The 13,394-nt window shown below is 46.3% G+C and overlaps 1 protein-coding gene across 1 annotated transcript in view; it reads right to left on the bottom strand.

Moving 5' to 3' along the window:
• Positions 1-13,394, bottom strand: part of LOC132382901 (transmembrane protease serine 6) — an 84,146-nt gene that overhangs the window by 48,783 nt on the left and 21,969 nt on the right. Inside the window, exons 4-5 of the mRNA XM_059953439.1 lie at positions 7,026-7,093; positions 2,596-2,756 (exon numbers count right to left, since the gene is read on the bottom strand). Of these exons, the coding sequence (XP_059809422.1) occupies positions 2,596-2,756; positions 7,026-7,093 (229 nt within the window). The remainder of the gene's footprint in view (positions 1-2,595; positions 2,757-7,025; positions 7,094-13,394) is intronic.

The raw sequence follows: 13,394 nt of genomic DNA, 5'->3' as shown, positions 1-13,394 counted from the left end.
CATAGATAGAGTTGACAGACACTCCTTTTTTTCCTAGAGTGGTAACGGCTAAAACTAGAGGATATTCTTTTGAGGCAGGGTTCCCAGCCTGGGACCATGACATAATCCCCTGTTTTAAAGTGAGTGGACGGAAATGCTGGGGAGATATCAGAGACTGATTTTTTATACAACCTGTCTAGAACAGGCTTCTGAGGGTGGTGGTAGAGGCAGATACGTTAGGGGCATTTAACAGACCCTTAGATAGGCAGATGAAAGAAAAATTGAGGGTTTTGGGCTTTGAAGGGGGGAAGAGTTAGATCGATGACTAAATGATAGGCTCAACATGGTGGGCCGAAGGGCCTGCACTATGCTGTAATGCTCTATGTCCCATAATCCACCCCATCTGTTTGCCTGTATGTTTTTTTTAAATTGAGATACAGTGTTGTACAGGCCCTTCGAGCTACACCGCCCAGCAACTTAGCCCCGGCCTAATCATGGGGCAATTAACCATGACCAATTAACCCACCAACCAGTGCCTCTTTGGAATGTGGGAGAAAACTGGAGCAGCCACACATTCCATGGGGAAACGTACAAATTCCTTACAGGCGGCGATGGGAATTGAACCCGGACTGCCTGTACTGTGAAGCATTGTGCTAACCACTGCATAACCCTGCTACCCTCTGTCCTTCTACTCCCTGCCTGTACGTGTGTCTGCCCAAATGCCCCAAACATTGCTTTCATATCCATTTCCACCAGCTCTCTTGGCGAAGAAAGTTTCTGAGTTTCTACCTTATCTACCCCCCTCAAATGTTTTTATAAACTCGAACAGCCTCTGACCTTCAAGAGAAGACAACCCTAATCCATGCAGCTTCCGTGTACATCTCATACCCTCTAATCCTGGTGACATACACAAAATGCTAGAGGAACTCCTTGCTTGGATCTCCAGCACCTGCAGATTTTCTCGTTTGTGATAGCATCCTGGTGAGCCTCTTCAGCCCACTTTCTAAAGCGTCCACACTCAATATCCCAATTGTAGCTGAGCGACAAACGTTATAGAACTGAAACACGAGGCCATACACTTATGGCGACAGGGTGTCCTGTGGGGGCGTGGTTCATTCTGCTTGTCGAAAGTCACTTTATCATGATTGGTTAGTTTAGAAACTGCAGCTGCTTTTCTCATTGGTTAGCTGCCTGGTGTCCAGTTTCAAATATCCCAGGTATAAAACAGCATGTGGAAGCGGCATGTTCTCTATTCCTTTGTCTGAGGCAAGCAGTCCACGTAGCCGTTGGGAAGACATGCTCACTGCGCACTTTCAGCTCAGTATGCTTGTTGAATATTCAACTACTCTGTAACTTGGAGAACATGAATGTTTGGTCGAGTTTTTCTTGTTTCTAAATATATGACTAATATATTTATTTGCATTGTTTTCTGTCACACTTGCCTGACTCGCGAACCTGATTTAATGTTACAGAGGGGGAAAGTTTAAGGGAAATGGGAGGGTGTGCAAGCCTTTTATTAGGGAATGGCAGATGCCTGGAATGGACTGCCAGGGATACTGGAAGGGAACAGATAAAATAGTGGCACTCAGTGGAAGAACAAGGAGGACCAGGACAATGCAGGGACATGGGCTATTATTATTATTATTAAAGCAACACATACAAAATGCTGGAGGAACTCAGCAGGCCAGGCAGCTTCCATGGAAGAGAGTACAGTCGACATTTTGGCCGAGTCCCTTGTTTGTGATTAGATTGTTATTATTAATATCAGTTTTTCTCTACTTACTGTTTATATTTGTGAAATCATCACCATATGTTTATTTGTGCTGTGTGTTGGTGGTAATGTGTTTTGCACCTCGGCCCTGTTAGGCTATATTCATGTACGGTTGAATGACAATTAATGTTTCAATTTGAACTTCAAACTTTTTAAAAAGGCCATTTGAAAGCTAGGTGGAGGTGCAGGGAAAGAAGGGGTATGGATCACGTACAGCCAGAAGAGAGGTAGTTTAATTTTTCATCGCGTTCAGCACAGACGTCATAGGTGCAGGGTCTATTTCGAGACACAGTGTGGCAACAGGTCCTTCCAACCCAACGAGCCCGTGCTGCCCAACTACACCCATGTGACCAATAAACCTACTAACCTGCATGTCTTTGGAATATGGATGGAAACGGAAGAGAGAGAAACACAGTCGTGGGGAGAATGTACAAACTCCTTACAGGCAGCAGCGGGAATTGAACCTGGGTTGCTGGTGTTGCAACAGCATTACGTTAACCACTGCGGGCCTGTTCCTGTGCTGCACTGCCTCACGTTCTGAAATTTCAGCAGTGCTCACGGTACTATTGGTGTCCGAGGGGACGGACTTGCAAAGGGTGAAACTTGCTTAGTCATTGACTTCCATTAAAGAAGTCTTCCACAGCCAGTGTTAATCGAGTGCCGTGTATTGGCTGCAGGTTATACAATCTGTGCTTCTGTCAGTGGATCTACTTGCGTGGGGGTCGGGTAAATCAAAAGGCAGGCAACATTCAATGTAAGACAGACAAATTTCTCTGCCCCCCCCCCCCCCCACCGCCCCCAGCCCCAACAACCTAATTCTCAGGAGAATGCTCAGAGGAACTCACTGCTCATCTTAGTCGATTCCGGCTGGATCTGGTAAACTGTTGATCCTTGAGATTCAAAGAGGTCATTGATTGATGCCTTTACTAAGTCAATGTTGATTTCATTTTCTTCGCTAGTTTTTACTCGGAAGTCCACCCAGAAATATGTCAGTAGGCTGCCCTTCCTGGTGATGGAGAAGTCCATGTGTGAGGGCTTCAAGTTCACATTCAAGTATCATTCAACCATAAATGCCTACAGCCAAACAAACAGCGTTCCTCTGGGGCCAAGGAGCAAAACACATTACCAGCAGCACACAGCACGAATAGCATATACGATTACAATTTCAATAAACCATACAGTCACACAAAAAACATACATAGACCAAGCCCCCGAGTTGTCCTGATCTAGATTATTCTCCCATCGGCAAACACTAGAGGCCCAACCCCCAACTTAGTACAGAATCGAGCTTAACATGGATAGTGATACTAAAGATTGAAGGTTTCATTTCCACATCCCACTGGCAATTCTCTGTCCATGACTACAAGGAACCACAAAGAATCATAAACAGAAGAGATTCTACAGATGCTGGAAATCCAGTGCACCAAACACAAAGAGGATCTCAGGAGGTCAGGCAGCATCGACTGAAATGAATAAACAGCCGATGTTTTAGGCTGAAACCCTTCTTCAGGACTGGAAAAGGAAGGGGGGGGGGAAGATGCCAGAATAAAAGTTGGGGTTGGAGAAGATGATGGGTGAAGCTAGGTGAGTGGGAAAGGTAAAGGGCTGGAGAAGAAGGAATTTAACAGGAGAGGAGAGTAGACCATGGGAGAAAGGGAAGAAGGAAGGGCACCAGGGGGAGGTGATAGGCAGAAGAGAAGAGGTAAAAGGCCCAAGTAGGGAATAGAAGAAGAGGGTAAAAAAATTACCAGAAGGAGAAATTGATGTTTATGCCATCATCTTAGAAGCTACCTAGACGGAATATGAGGTGTTGCTCCTCCACCCTGAAAGTGGCCTTATCACGAGGCCATGGACTAACATGTTAGACCAGGAATAGAGATGGGAATTAAAATGGTTGGTCACCGGGAAATCCTGTTCTTGGTGGAGGGCTCAACAACAGGGTCCCCAATTTACATAGCAGAGAGGAGGCCACATTGGGAGCACCGGTCACAAAAGACAAGCCTAATAGATTCGCAGGTGAAGCATTGCCTGTGGCCTTGAATGGAGGTAAGGGAGAAGGTGAATGGGCAGGTGTAGGACTGAGGTTGTTTGTAGGGATGAGTGCCTGGAGGGAGATTAGTGGGGAGGGATGAAGGGAGAAGGGAATTGTGGAGGGAACTATCCTTGCAGAAAGTGGGCTTGGGGGTGAGGGGAGAAAAAGCTATGCTTGGTGGTAGGATCCCTTTGGAAATGGTGCACATTGTAGAGAATAATATTGTTGGATGTGGAGGCAAAATTGACGGAATTGACGAGTTCAGCATGGGTGCATGAAGCAGTTGTCAATGTAGCACGGGAAGAGTTGGGGAACATTTCTATGGAAATGGATTGTTCTACGTAACCATCGAAAAGGAAAGCATAGCTGGGGTCCGTGCCGGTGCCAATGGCTACCCCTTGAGTTTGGAGAAAGGAGCTGAGGATGAGTGTGAGGACCAGTCTAGCAGATGGAGGAGGGGAATGGCTGAGTCTTTTATTGACAAAGTAGAGATTTTTAAGGCCTTCTTTTTGGGTAATTAGAAGTGTATAGGAACTGATTCTTGAATCTCATATTCCCTCTTGGTAGCCTCCAACCTGAAAATCAATTTCTCCGTCTTCCCTCTTTTTCTATTCCCTTTTACCTCTTCTCCTCACCTGCCTATCCCCTTCCCCTGGGTCCGCTCCTCCTTCCCTTTCTCCTATGGTCCACTCTCCTCTCCTATCAGTTTCCTTTTCCTTCCAGTCCTTTAACTTTCCCACCCATCTGTCTTCACCTATCATCTTCTAGCTAGCCACCTTCCCCTCCCCTCCCCCTTTTAATTTTGGCATCTTCCTCCTTCCTTTCCAAGGGTCTCAGCCTGAAAAGTTGACTGTTTATTCATTTTTACATGTTGCCTGAGCTGCTGAGTTCCTCCAGCACTTTGTGTGCGCTACTCTGGATTTCCAGCGTCTGCAGAACCTCCCATGTTTATATTTGATGCATGTCACTGTATGCATTGATGTGCAGGTGACAAATAAAGCAAATCTCATCAAAGTTTGGAAGGACATCATTAAGGACACAGAAGAGATATACAAGGACATTACTGGAACTGGAGGGTTTGAATAATAAGGCTGAGTAGGCCGGGACCATTTTTTTCCCCAGGATGAAGGTGGCTGGTTTGTAAAATGAGGAGAAAGGCGAGGAGGAGCAGATCCAGGCGGAGGGGATAGGCAGGTGAGGGAGGCCAAGCCGAGAGGGCACAGGAATAAAAGGAAAGAGGCAGCACCACAAGTCCAAGTCAAATGTATGCATCACCATATACGATCTTCAGATTCATTTTCTTGCAGGTATTTACAGGAGAATGAAGAAATGCAATAGCACATTAAAAAAAAAAGATACATAAAGACTGGCAAGCAACCAATGTGAAAAACAATCTGTGCAAATAAAAATTAAATAATACTGAGAACAGGAGTTGTGAGTTCCTTGAAAGTGAGTGTGTATGTTGTGGAGTCAGCTCATTGCTGGGGTGAGTGAAGTTATCCACGCTGGTTCAGGAGCCTGATGGTTGAGGGGTAATAATTGTTCCTGAGCCTGGTGGTCTTTTGTACCCCCTGCCTAGTGGATGGGAAGGGTCTTTGATAACGGATGCTGCTTTCCCGTGTAAATGTGGTGGGGAGGGCTTTGACTGCGATGGACTGGGCTGCCTCCACCACTTTCTGTAGGAGTGAAATCTCACCAGTTCCCTGTCAGATTGTAGGAAGATGCCCCTGCCGATTCTTCCCAGGGCTGAAATGGTCGCCACAAGAGGACACAGGTTTAAGGTGCCGGGGAGTAGGTACAGAGGAGATGTCAGGGTTCAGGGGAATGGGCTGCCAGCAATGGTGGTGGAGGCAGATACGAATGGGTCTTTTAAGAGGCTTTTAGATATGTACATGGAGTTTAGTGAAATAGAGGGCTATAGGTAAGCCTAGTAATTTCTAAGGTAGGGACATGTTCGGCACAACTTTGTGGGCTGAAGGGCCTGTATTGTGCTGTAGGTTTTCTATGTCTCTATGATATACTCCAACACCACTCTGTGACTTCTCTGCGGAATCCCAGCCTGAAAGCTGGGGAACTGAACTACTCCCTTTCCCTGACAACCAGACTGGGAGAGGTCCTGGGAGTTCACATCACAGATTACCTCACCTGGTCCCCAAATATCACCTCCTGGGATAAGAGGGCACAGCAACGCCTCCACTTCCTGAGGAGACTGAGGCAAGTGAGGCTCCTCCCCCTCTACCCACCTTGTCTGAATTTCACAGGAGTGTCCGTCCTGACAAGCTGCCTCTCTATCTGGTCTGGGAGCAGCAGAGCATCGGACCGGAAATCCCTACAAAGGATTGAGAGAACGGCCGAGAGGATCATAGGGTTCTCCCCATCATCCACTGGGGACATTTATCAGGAGCGCTGTGTATGCCGTGCCCTTGGTGTTCTCAACCATCCCACCCGTCCATCCAGCATCCTCTCTGACTTTCTACCATCAGGCAGGAGACTCCTATGCATAAAGACAAGGACAGGCAGGATGGGAACAGTTTCTTCCCTCAGGCCATTAGGCTTCTGTACTCCTTGCCGCATTGTATTCGAAGTGTCACTGGTTAATCTGTCCATACTCTACAATATTTAATTAATGCACTTTATTTACTTTCTTACTTTCCGAGGTTATTGTGTGTTATACGTGTGTTACGTGTACTGCTGTGCTCTACACCCTGGTCCGGAGAAACATTGTCTTGACGGTAAACTTGTGCAGTACATAGTTAGATGACAAAAACCTTGAGTTAGGGTTGGATTTAGGTCCCTCACCACCAAGTTCAGGAACAGTTAACCCTTTAACCATCAGGCTCCTGAACCAGCGTGAATCACTTCACTCACCTCAACTCTGAACTGATTCCACAACCTACAGACTCACTTTCAAGGACTCTACAACTTCAGTTCTCAGTGTTATTTGATAATTTACTAACTTATTTATTATTTATTTTGTATTGGCACAGTTTGTCTTTTACATTGCTTGCTTGTCAGTCTTTGTGTGGAGTTTTTCATTGATTCACTGTATTTCTTTGTTTCACCATGAATGCCCACATGAAAATGAATCTTACCTTAGCATATACAGACTTTGATAATAAAGTTACTTTGAACTTTGAGCTTCTGAGTCGCTCCATTGAGTTGGGGAGGAGGGATGCGCTTTTGGTTCAGGGCAGGAACTTCCCCCCCACCAGCTGGAAAGGCAAAAAAACAGAGCATTCTCACCCAAAAGTGAAGACTACTGATTTATTGTAGTACGATCCAATGTCTGACGACAAAAATGCTTCCTTGATCTAAAGAAAAAAAGATTTGCATTAATATAACCAGTCTTTTTTTATTTCTCTGTGTTTCCATAAGAGAGGGCTGAATAATTGCGGGGGGGGGGGGGGGGAGACAGATATTGAAGGGTTGGAGAAAGATTGAAGGGGCATGTTTTCCCTCATGGAGGAATTCAATTTGTGCCGCTATCTAAAAGGTCACAGAGTCATAGAAAACTACAGCACAGAAACCGACCCTTCACCCCATCTAGTCCATGCTGAACCATTTAAAATGCAATCGATATGCACCATGTTCATCGCCCTCCATACCCCTATCAGAACTTCTCTTAAACATTGAAATCGAGCTTGCGTGCATCACCTGTGCCGGCAGCTCGTTCCACACTCTCACGACCCTCTGAATGAAGAAGTTTCCCCTCATGTTCCCCTTAAACTTCTCACCTTTCACCCGTAACCCATGTCCTCTAGTTGTATTCCCACCCAACCTCAGTGGAAAAAGACTGCTTGCATTTACCTTACCTATACATCACATAATTTTGTATATCTCTATCAAATCTTCTCTCAATCTTTTATGTTCCAAGGAATAAAGTTCTAACCTATTCAATCTTCAATCATAAAAATCTATTGCATTTTGTTTTATTGCAAGAAAATGAATTGCAAGCTCAGGTCCTGTAGACCTGGCAACATCCTTGTAAATTTTCTCTGTGCTCTTTCAACCTTATTGACATCTTTCCTGTAGGTAGCTGACTAAAAAAGCACACAATACCCCAAATTAGGCCTCACCAATATCTTGTACAACTTCAACAAGATACTCAATACTCAATACTTTGATTTATGAAGGCCAATGTACTAAAAAGCTTTCTTCACGACCAACCTACCCTGTGATGTCACGATTGATAAATTCTGAACGTGTATTCCAAGGTCCCTCTGTTCTACCACACACCTCAGTTGACAGTGTAAGACCTACCCTGTTTGTGTGTACTCCCAGTGACAGTGTGTGTGTTTCCTCTCAGTGCCCCAGTTCCCTCCCATATTCCAGACGCATGGGCTGGTTACTAAGTTGTGGGCATGCCATGTTGGAGGGTTAGAAGGACTACATGCAAGCAGAAGGAATCAGGTACCATTAGCTTAATTAATTTAGCACAAGATTGTTGACCGAAGCGGCTGTTCCTGTTCTACTGTACGTTCTACGTTTTACATTCTATGTTTGATTTATCGAGTTGGAGAGAATACATTTAGGTTCATTTAATATTGGAGAATGTATCCAGTAAACAACCTGACATTCATACTCTTTACAGATGTCCAGCAAACAAGAGACCTCAGAGAATGAATGATAGAGCATTGAAGGATCCTGACGGAAGTAGCTGGAGAGATCGGAGAGGCATTAACGATGATCTTTCAGGACTCGATAGATTCTGGCATTGTACCGGATGACTGGAAAATTCCAAACGTTACTCTGCTATTTAAGAAGGGTGGGAGGCAGCAGAAAGGAAACTATAGACCTGTTAGCCCGACATCAGTGGTTGAAAAGTTGTTGGAATCGATTGTTAGGGATGAGTTTACGGAATACCTGGGGACACATGATAAGATAGGCAAAGCCAGCATGGTTTCCCGAAAGGAAGATCCCGCCTGACAAACCTACTGTAATTCTTAGAGAAAATTCCAAGCAGGGTAGACAAAGGAGATGCAGTAGACACGGTGTACTTGGATTTTCAGAAGGCCTTTGACAAGGTACCGCACATGACGCTGCTTAGAAGATAAGAGCCCATGGAATTACAGGGAAGTTACTGGCATGGGTGGAGCATTGGCTGGTCGGCAGAAAACAGAGAGTGGGAATAAAGGCATCCTATTCTGGCTGGCTGCTGGCTATCAATGAAGTTCCACAGGGGTCGGTGTTGGGACCGCTGCTTTTAACGATACATGTCAATGATTTGGACTATGGGATTAATTTGCTGATGATACAAAGACAGATGGAGGAGCGGGTCATGTTGAGGAATCAGAGAGCCTGCACGGAGACTTACATAGTTTGAGGGAATGGGCAAAGAAGTGGCAAATGAAATACAATGTTGGAACGTGGATGGTCATGCACTTTGGTGGAAGAAATAAACGGCAGACTATTATTTAGATGGGGAGAGAATTCAAAATGCAGAGATGCAAAGGGACTTGGGAGTCCTTGTGCAGGATACCCTAAAGGTTAACCTTCAGGTTGATTCAGTTGTGAAGAAGGCAAATGCAATGTTGGCATTCATTTCTAGAGATACAGAATATAAGAGCAGACTCGATGGGCTGAATGGTCTAATTGTGTTCCAATAGTTTATGGTCTTAAAAAAAATGACAAGAATGTCTCAAAATACTTTTCAGGTCGGCAGCTGAGACAAGTGGCAGCAGCTGCAGGAATCTGGAGCAACAAACAATCTGCTGGAGGAGCTCAGTGGGTCAAGTGGTGTCTGGAATTATTGACACTTCAGGTTAAAACCGGCCTCAGGGCTCGGGAGGGTTGCCTAAGCGCTGAGGCGGGGTTCCAAACCGAAATGTCGACAGTTCCCTTCTGCCCGCGGACGCTGCTCTGGTAGATTACGCCATGGCGGTGTGGCGGTTAGTGCAACGCTGAGTTAATCAGATCAATTGAACAACCCACACAAAATGCTGGAAGAACTCAGCGGGTCAGGCAGCATTTATGGATATGAATAAACAGTCGCCAGTTCAGGCCGAGACTCTTCGGGAATGTGGTCACAAGGAGTTTCAGCTAATGACCTGCTAAACCTGAGCCCGTTCCTGGACAAGAAGGGATTATTATCTAAGGTGCAAGTTTGCAGGAGGGACGAGCTGTAATCTCATTAGACTCCAGGTCACCTGTCCAGGTCACCTGGTCTGAACAAGAGTTGAAAAGAACAAAGGCACAAGGCCATAGAACAATGCTGGTTGTAGCCCTGGACCAGAGCCAGTAAGAAGGTGACCCAGGTCGATCAAGTGACCTCAGGCTAACGAAAGGGAAATGCAATATTTGAACGATGCAAAGTGCTTTTTTTAAATAAGGAACTTCGAATGCAAGGGAGCAACAACTCTCCAAAGACCAAACATCGTGGATGTGGAGGACCCCATGGACATGCGGAGGTTTGATTGGGACCATGAAGAATGCCTGACCAGCATAAACTCCTTTCCAAGTAACATCTTGTCTCTTCATTGACTGTTCATAGGAGGTCAGTGAGTCCTGGTGGGTGTGCACAGTTAGTTACTTTGTGAACCCACGTGTCTTTTAGTTGAGACAATAAAGGTATTTGTGGGGAAATACAGATTCCCTCAGCACCTCTCTGATCATAATTACTAAGGGGGTAATCCTTCTAACAGAATTGGAGTCCTGGGTGGGGTGCAGGTTGCACACAGTTAGTTTGTGAATCCACGTGCTGTTTAGTCGAGATAATGAAGGTATTTGATGAATAAACTCTTCTCAGGCTTCCAGCCGGTTACAGTTATTGATCATAACTGACGTTTTGATGACCAACTCTGCCATCTTCATCAGGCACGTCCAGTCCGGTGGTATTTATAGCCTGCAGTCCATCCCTCCCGATTGGTCAATCCTCATCCAATCATGTTCCTGCTCTTGCACCTTGTTTACCTTCAAATTCCAGTTCTTACTTAGAGTGAGACCTTTGCCTTTGTTAAAATTCTTTTCCTCTGGTTTTATTTCAATGACTTCTTTTACCAGGCAGTCCCAGCACCCATTGGTGCTGCACAGTAATTTTGTGCCATCGAGGTCAATCCTATGGCCATTGTGAATGCAATGTTCTGCTAGCGCCGATTTCTCTGGGTAACCCAAACAGATACCCCTCCTGTGCTCCTTGATGCGGGTTTCCACAGTGTGTACACCTGCTCTGAACTCACAGGGAATCCTGTAAACGCCAGTCCCAGGTCATCTTTGACCTGCATAAGCTGGGATTTGAGCTTCCTTACGGATTTGTGGATGGTATTAATCCGGTATTTCTTCAGAAACCATGGAAATCTAGGGAAGTCAGGTGGTAGGGCCCTCCTCGTTGTTACCTTTCCTGGTTTTTCCATCAGCCTTTTAAGGGCCCAATTGATTTCCTTCACCTTGTAGCCATTCAGTAGAAACATCATGTGTAACCGTCTTATTTCCTCAGGAAGATTCTCCTGGTCTGAAAAAATTTTTGTGTGCTTAAGCAAAGTCGAAAGAACTGCTCTGCATTGGGAGACATGATGGTGGCTGTTACTGCTGAGGTACAAGTCCTTGTGAGTGTGTTTCTGATAGACACGATGTCCGAGGCCACTGTCCAGTTTCTGTCCGTATTAGAATGTCCAGGAATGGGAGGCAGCCATTCTTCTCCGATGGCATCGTAAACCGAATGTTTGGATGTATACTGCTTAGACGTTGAAGTGCCTGGAGTCCATGAGGTCACACTGTGAAGGAGTCATCGATGTATCTGAAGCAGGATTTGGGGTGTAAGGGCAATGAACTCAGAGCCCTCTCCTCAAGGTCCCCCATGGAGAAATTATCGGTAGCAGGTGACAAGAGTGTTCCCGTGGCCTTTTGTTCCCCTTATACAGGAAGTACATCAATGTAAGGGTGTGTTCAAAAAAGTCAATGGTAGCCTTATCAAAGCTTGACCACAGGAGGACTAAGCGATCCTTAACGGGAACTCCCATGAACAGGGTCCTCTGGGTTCAGCTGGATGTCGGTTAATTGTTTTAATGAAGTCGGTCAAATTCATGATGTGTTGCGCAGAGTCCCTAACAAAGGGTCGTTAAACGCTTAGCGAGGTAGTAAGTTGGAGAATCTATTCCACTGACAATAGGATGTGGACCTTAGGGAATCCGTAGAGTCTTGGTGGTACCGGTGCCTGAGGCAGTCCAGCCTTGCGTATGTCTGCTGGCAGTCCAGATTCCTTCAGTAAAGCAGAGGTCATCGTCATAATCAAATCCGTGAGATCCCACTGTAGAACTTTGTAGGTGGATCATCCAGAAGCTGTTGGACTTTCCTGTGGAATTCCTCCGAGGACGTCAAGACTGTTGCATTTGCTTTGTCCGCTGGTAAAATCATGATGGCTGGATTTTGCCGTAATGCCTGGAGGGCCGGTTGCTCTCCTTGCATGAAGGTAATACAGATTCTCTCTGATCATTACTACTAATGCTACACGTACGAGTGTACAGTCACACACCCCCATGTGCTTAGTGAGGAATGTCCTTTCCCTGCGCAAGGAAAGAGTGAAACATGATCCCTCCTTGGTAATACTAAAGTAAAATGGCAGTGTTAGCTTAGAGTGGGATTGTTTTGAGAAAGTAAAAGCTGTACCAGACTACAGCCACGATAGTGGACAATGCCCAGGGCAGGTGCAGCTACCAAATGCATGGGAAAGTACGAGTATAAAGGGGTTTGCAGGTTATAACAATGTGCAATTCCTTTGCATGAGGGAGGGAAGGAGGGTGATAGGAAAGGGGAGAATCCTCTCTCAGGACTAGTGTTAGCGCTAAGAGTTGGAGAAGATAGGGACAAGTATGTCGAGACAGCGAGAGTGCATTGATGGAGGAAAGGGAAGGGGAGGGGGTGAGAGAGGGGAGGAGGGGTAGAGAGAAAGAAGTGGGTAGAGAGAGAGAGAGGGGTGAGGGGGGTGAGAGGGGGGTAAGAGGGGGGTGAGAGAAAGGGGGGTGAGAAAGGGGGGTGAGAAAGGGGGGGTGAGAGAAAGGGGGGGTGAGAGAAAGGGGGAGTGAGAGAAAGGGGGGGTGAGAAGGGGGGGTGAGAAAGGGGGGGTGAGAAAGGGGGGGTGAGAAAGGGGGGGTGAGAAAGGGGGGTGAGAAAGGGGGGGTGAGAAAGGGGGGGTGAGAAAGGGGGGGTGAGAAAGGGGGGGTGAGAAAGGGGGGGTGAGAAAGGGGGGGTGAGAAAGGGGGGTGAGAAAGGGGGGTGAGAAAGGGGGGTGAGAAAGGGGGGTGAGAAAGGGGGGTGAGAAAGGGGGGTGAGAAAGGGGGGTGAGAAAGGGGGGTGAGAAAGGGGGGTGAGAAAGGGGGGGTGAGAAAGGGGGGGTGAGAAAGGGGGGGTGAGAAAGGGGGGGTGAGAAAGGGGGGGTGAGAAAGGGGGGGTGAGAGAGAGAGGGGGTAAGAGAGAGCGAGAGAGAGAGAGAGAGCACGAGGGGTTAGAGAGAGAGCGTGGTAGAGTTATAGAGTGAATGACAGAGAGATGTAGACAGATGTATGAAATGTTCCCTTCACCATTCTGCAGATCAGCTTATTCTGAGCTGCTGCTTCATAAACTATTTGTTTTCATTGTTGTACTGCATGCTCCAGAAAGGAGATTTCTTGTGGTTTAATA

Source organism: Hypanus sabinus, chromosome 29 (genome assembly GCF_030144855.1).
Source record: "Hypanus sabinus isolate sHypSab1 chromosome 29, sHypSab1.hap1, whole genome shotgun sequence".
In the NCBI taxonomy this organism is placed as follows: Eukaryota; Metazoa; Chordata; class Chondrichthyes; order Myliobatiformes; family Dasyatidae; genus Hypanus; species Hypanus sabinus.
Note: the sequence above shows the minus strand (reverse complement) of the source record. Positions and strands in the feature narration are given on the sequence as shown.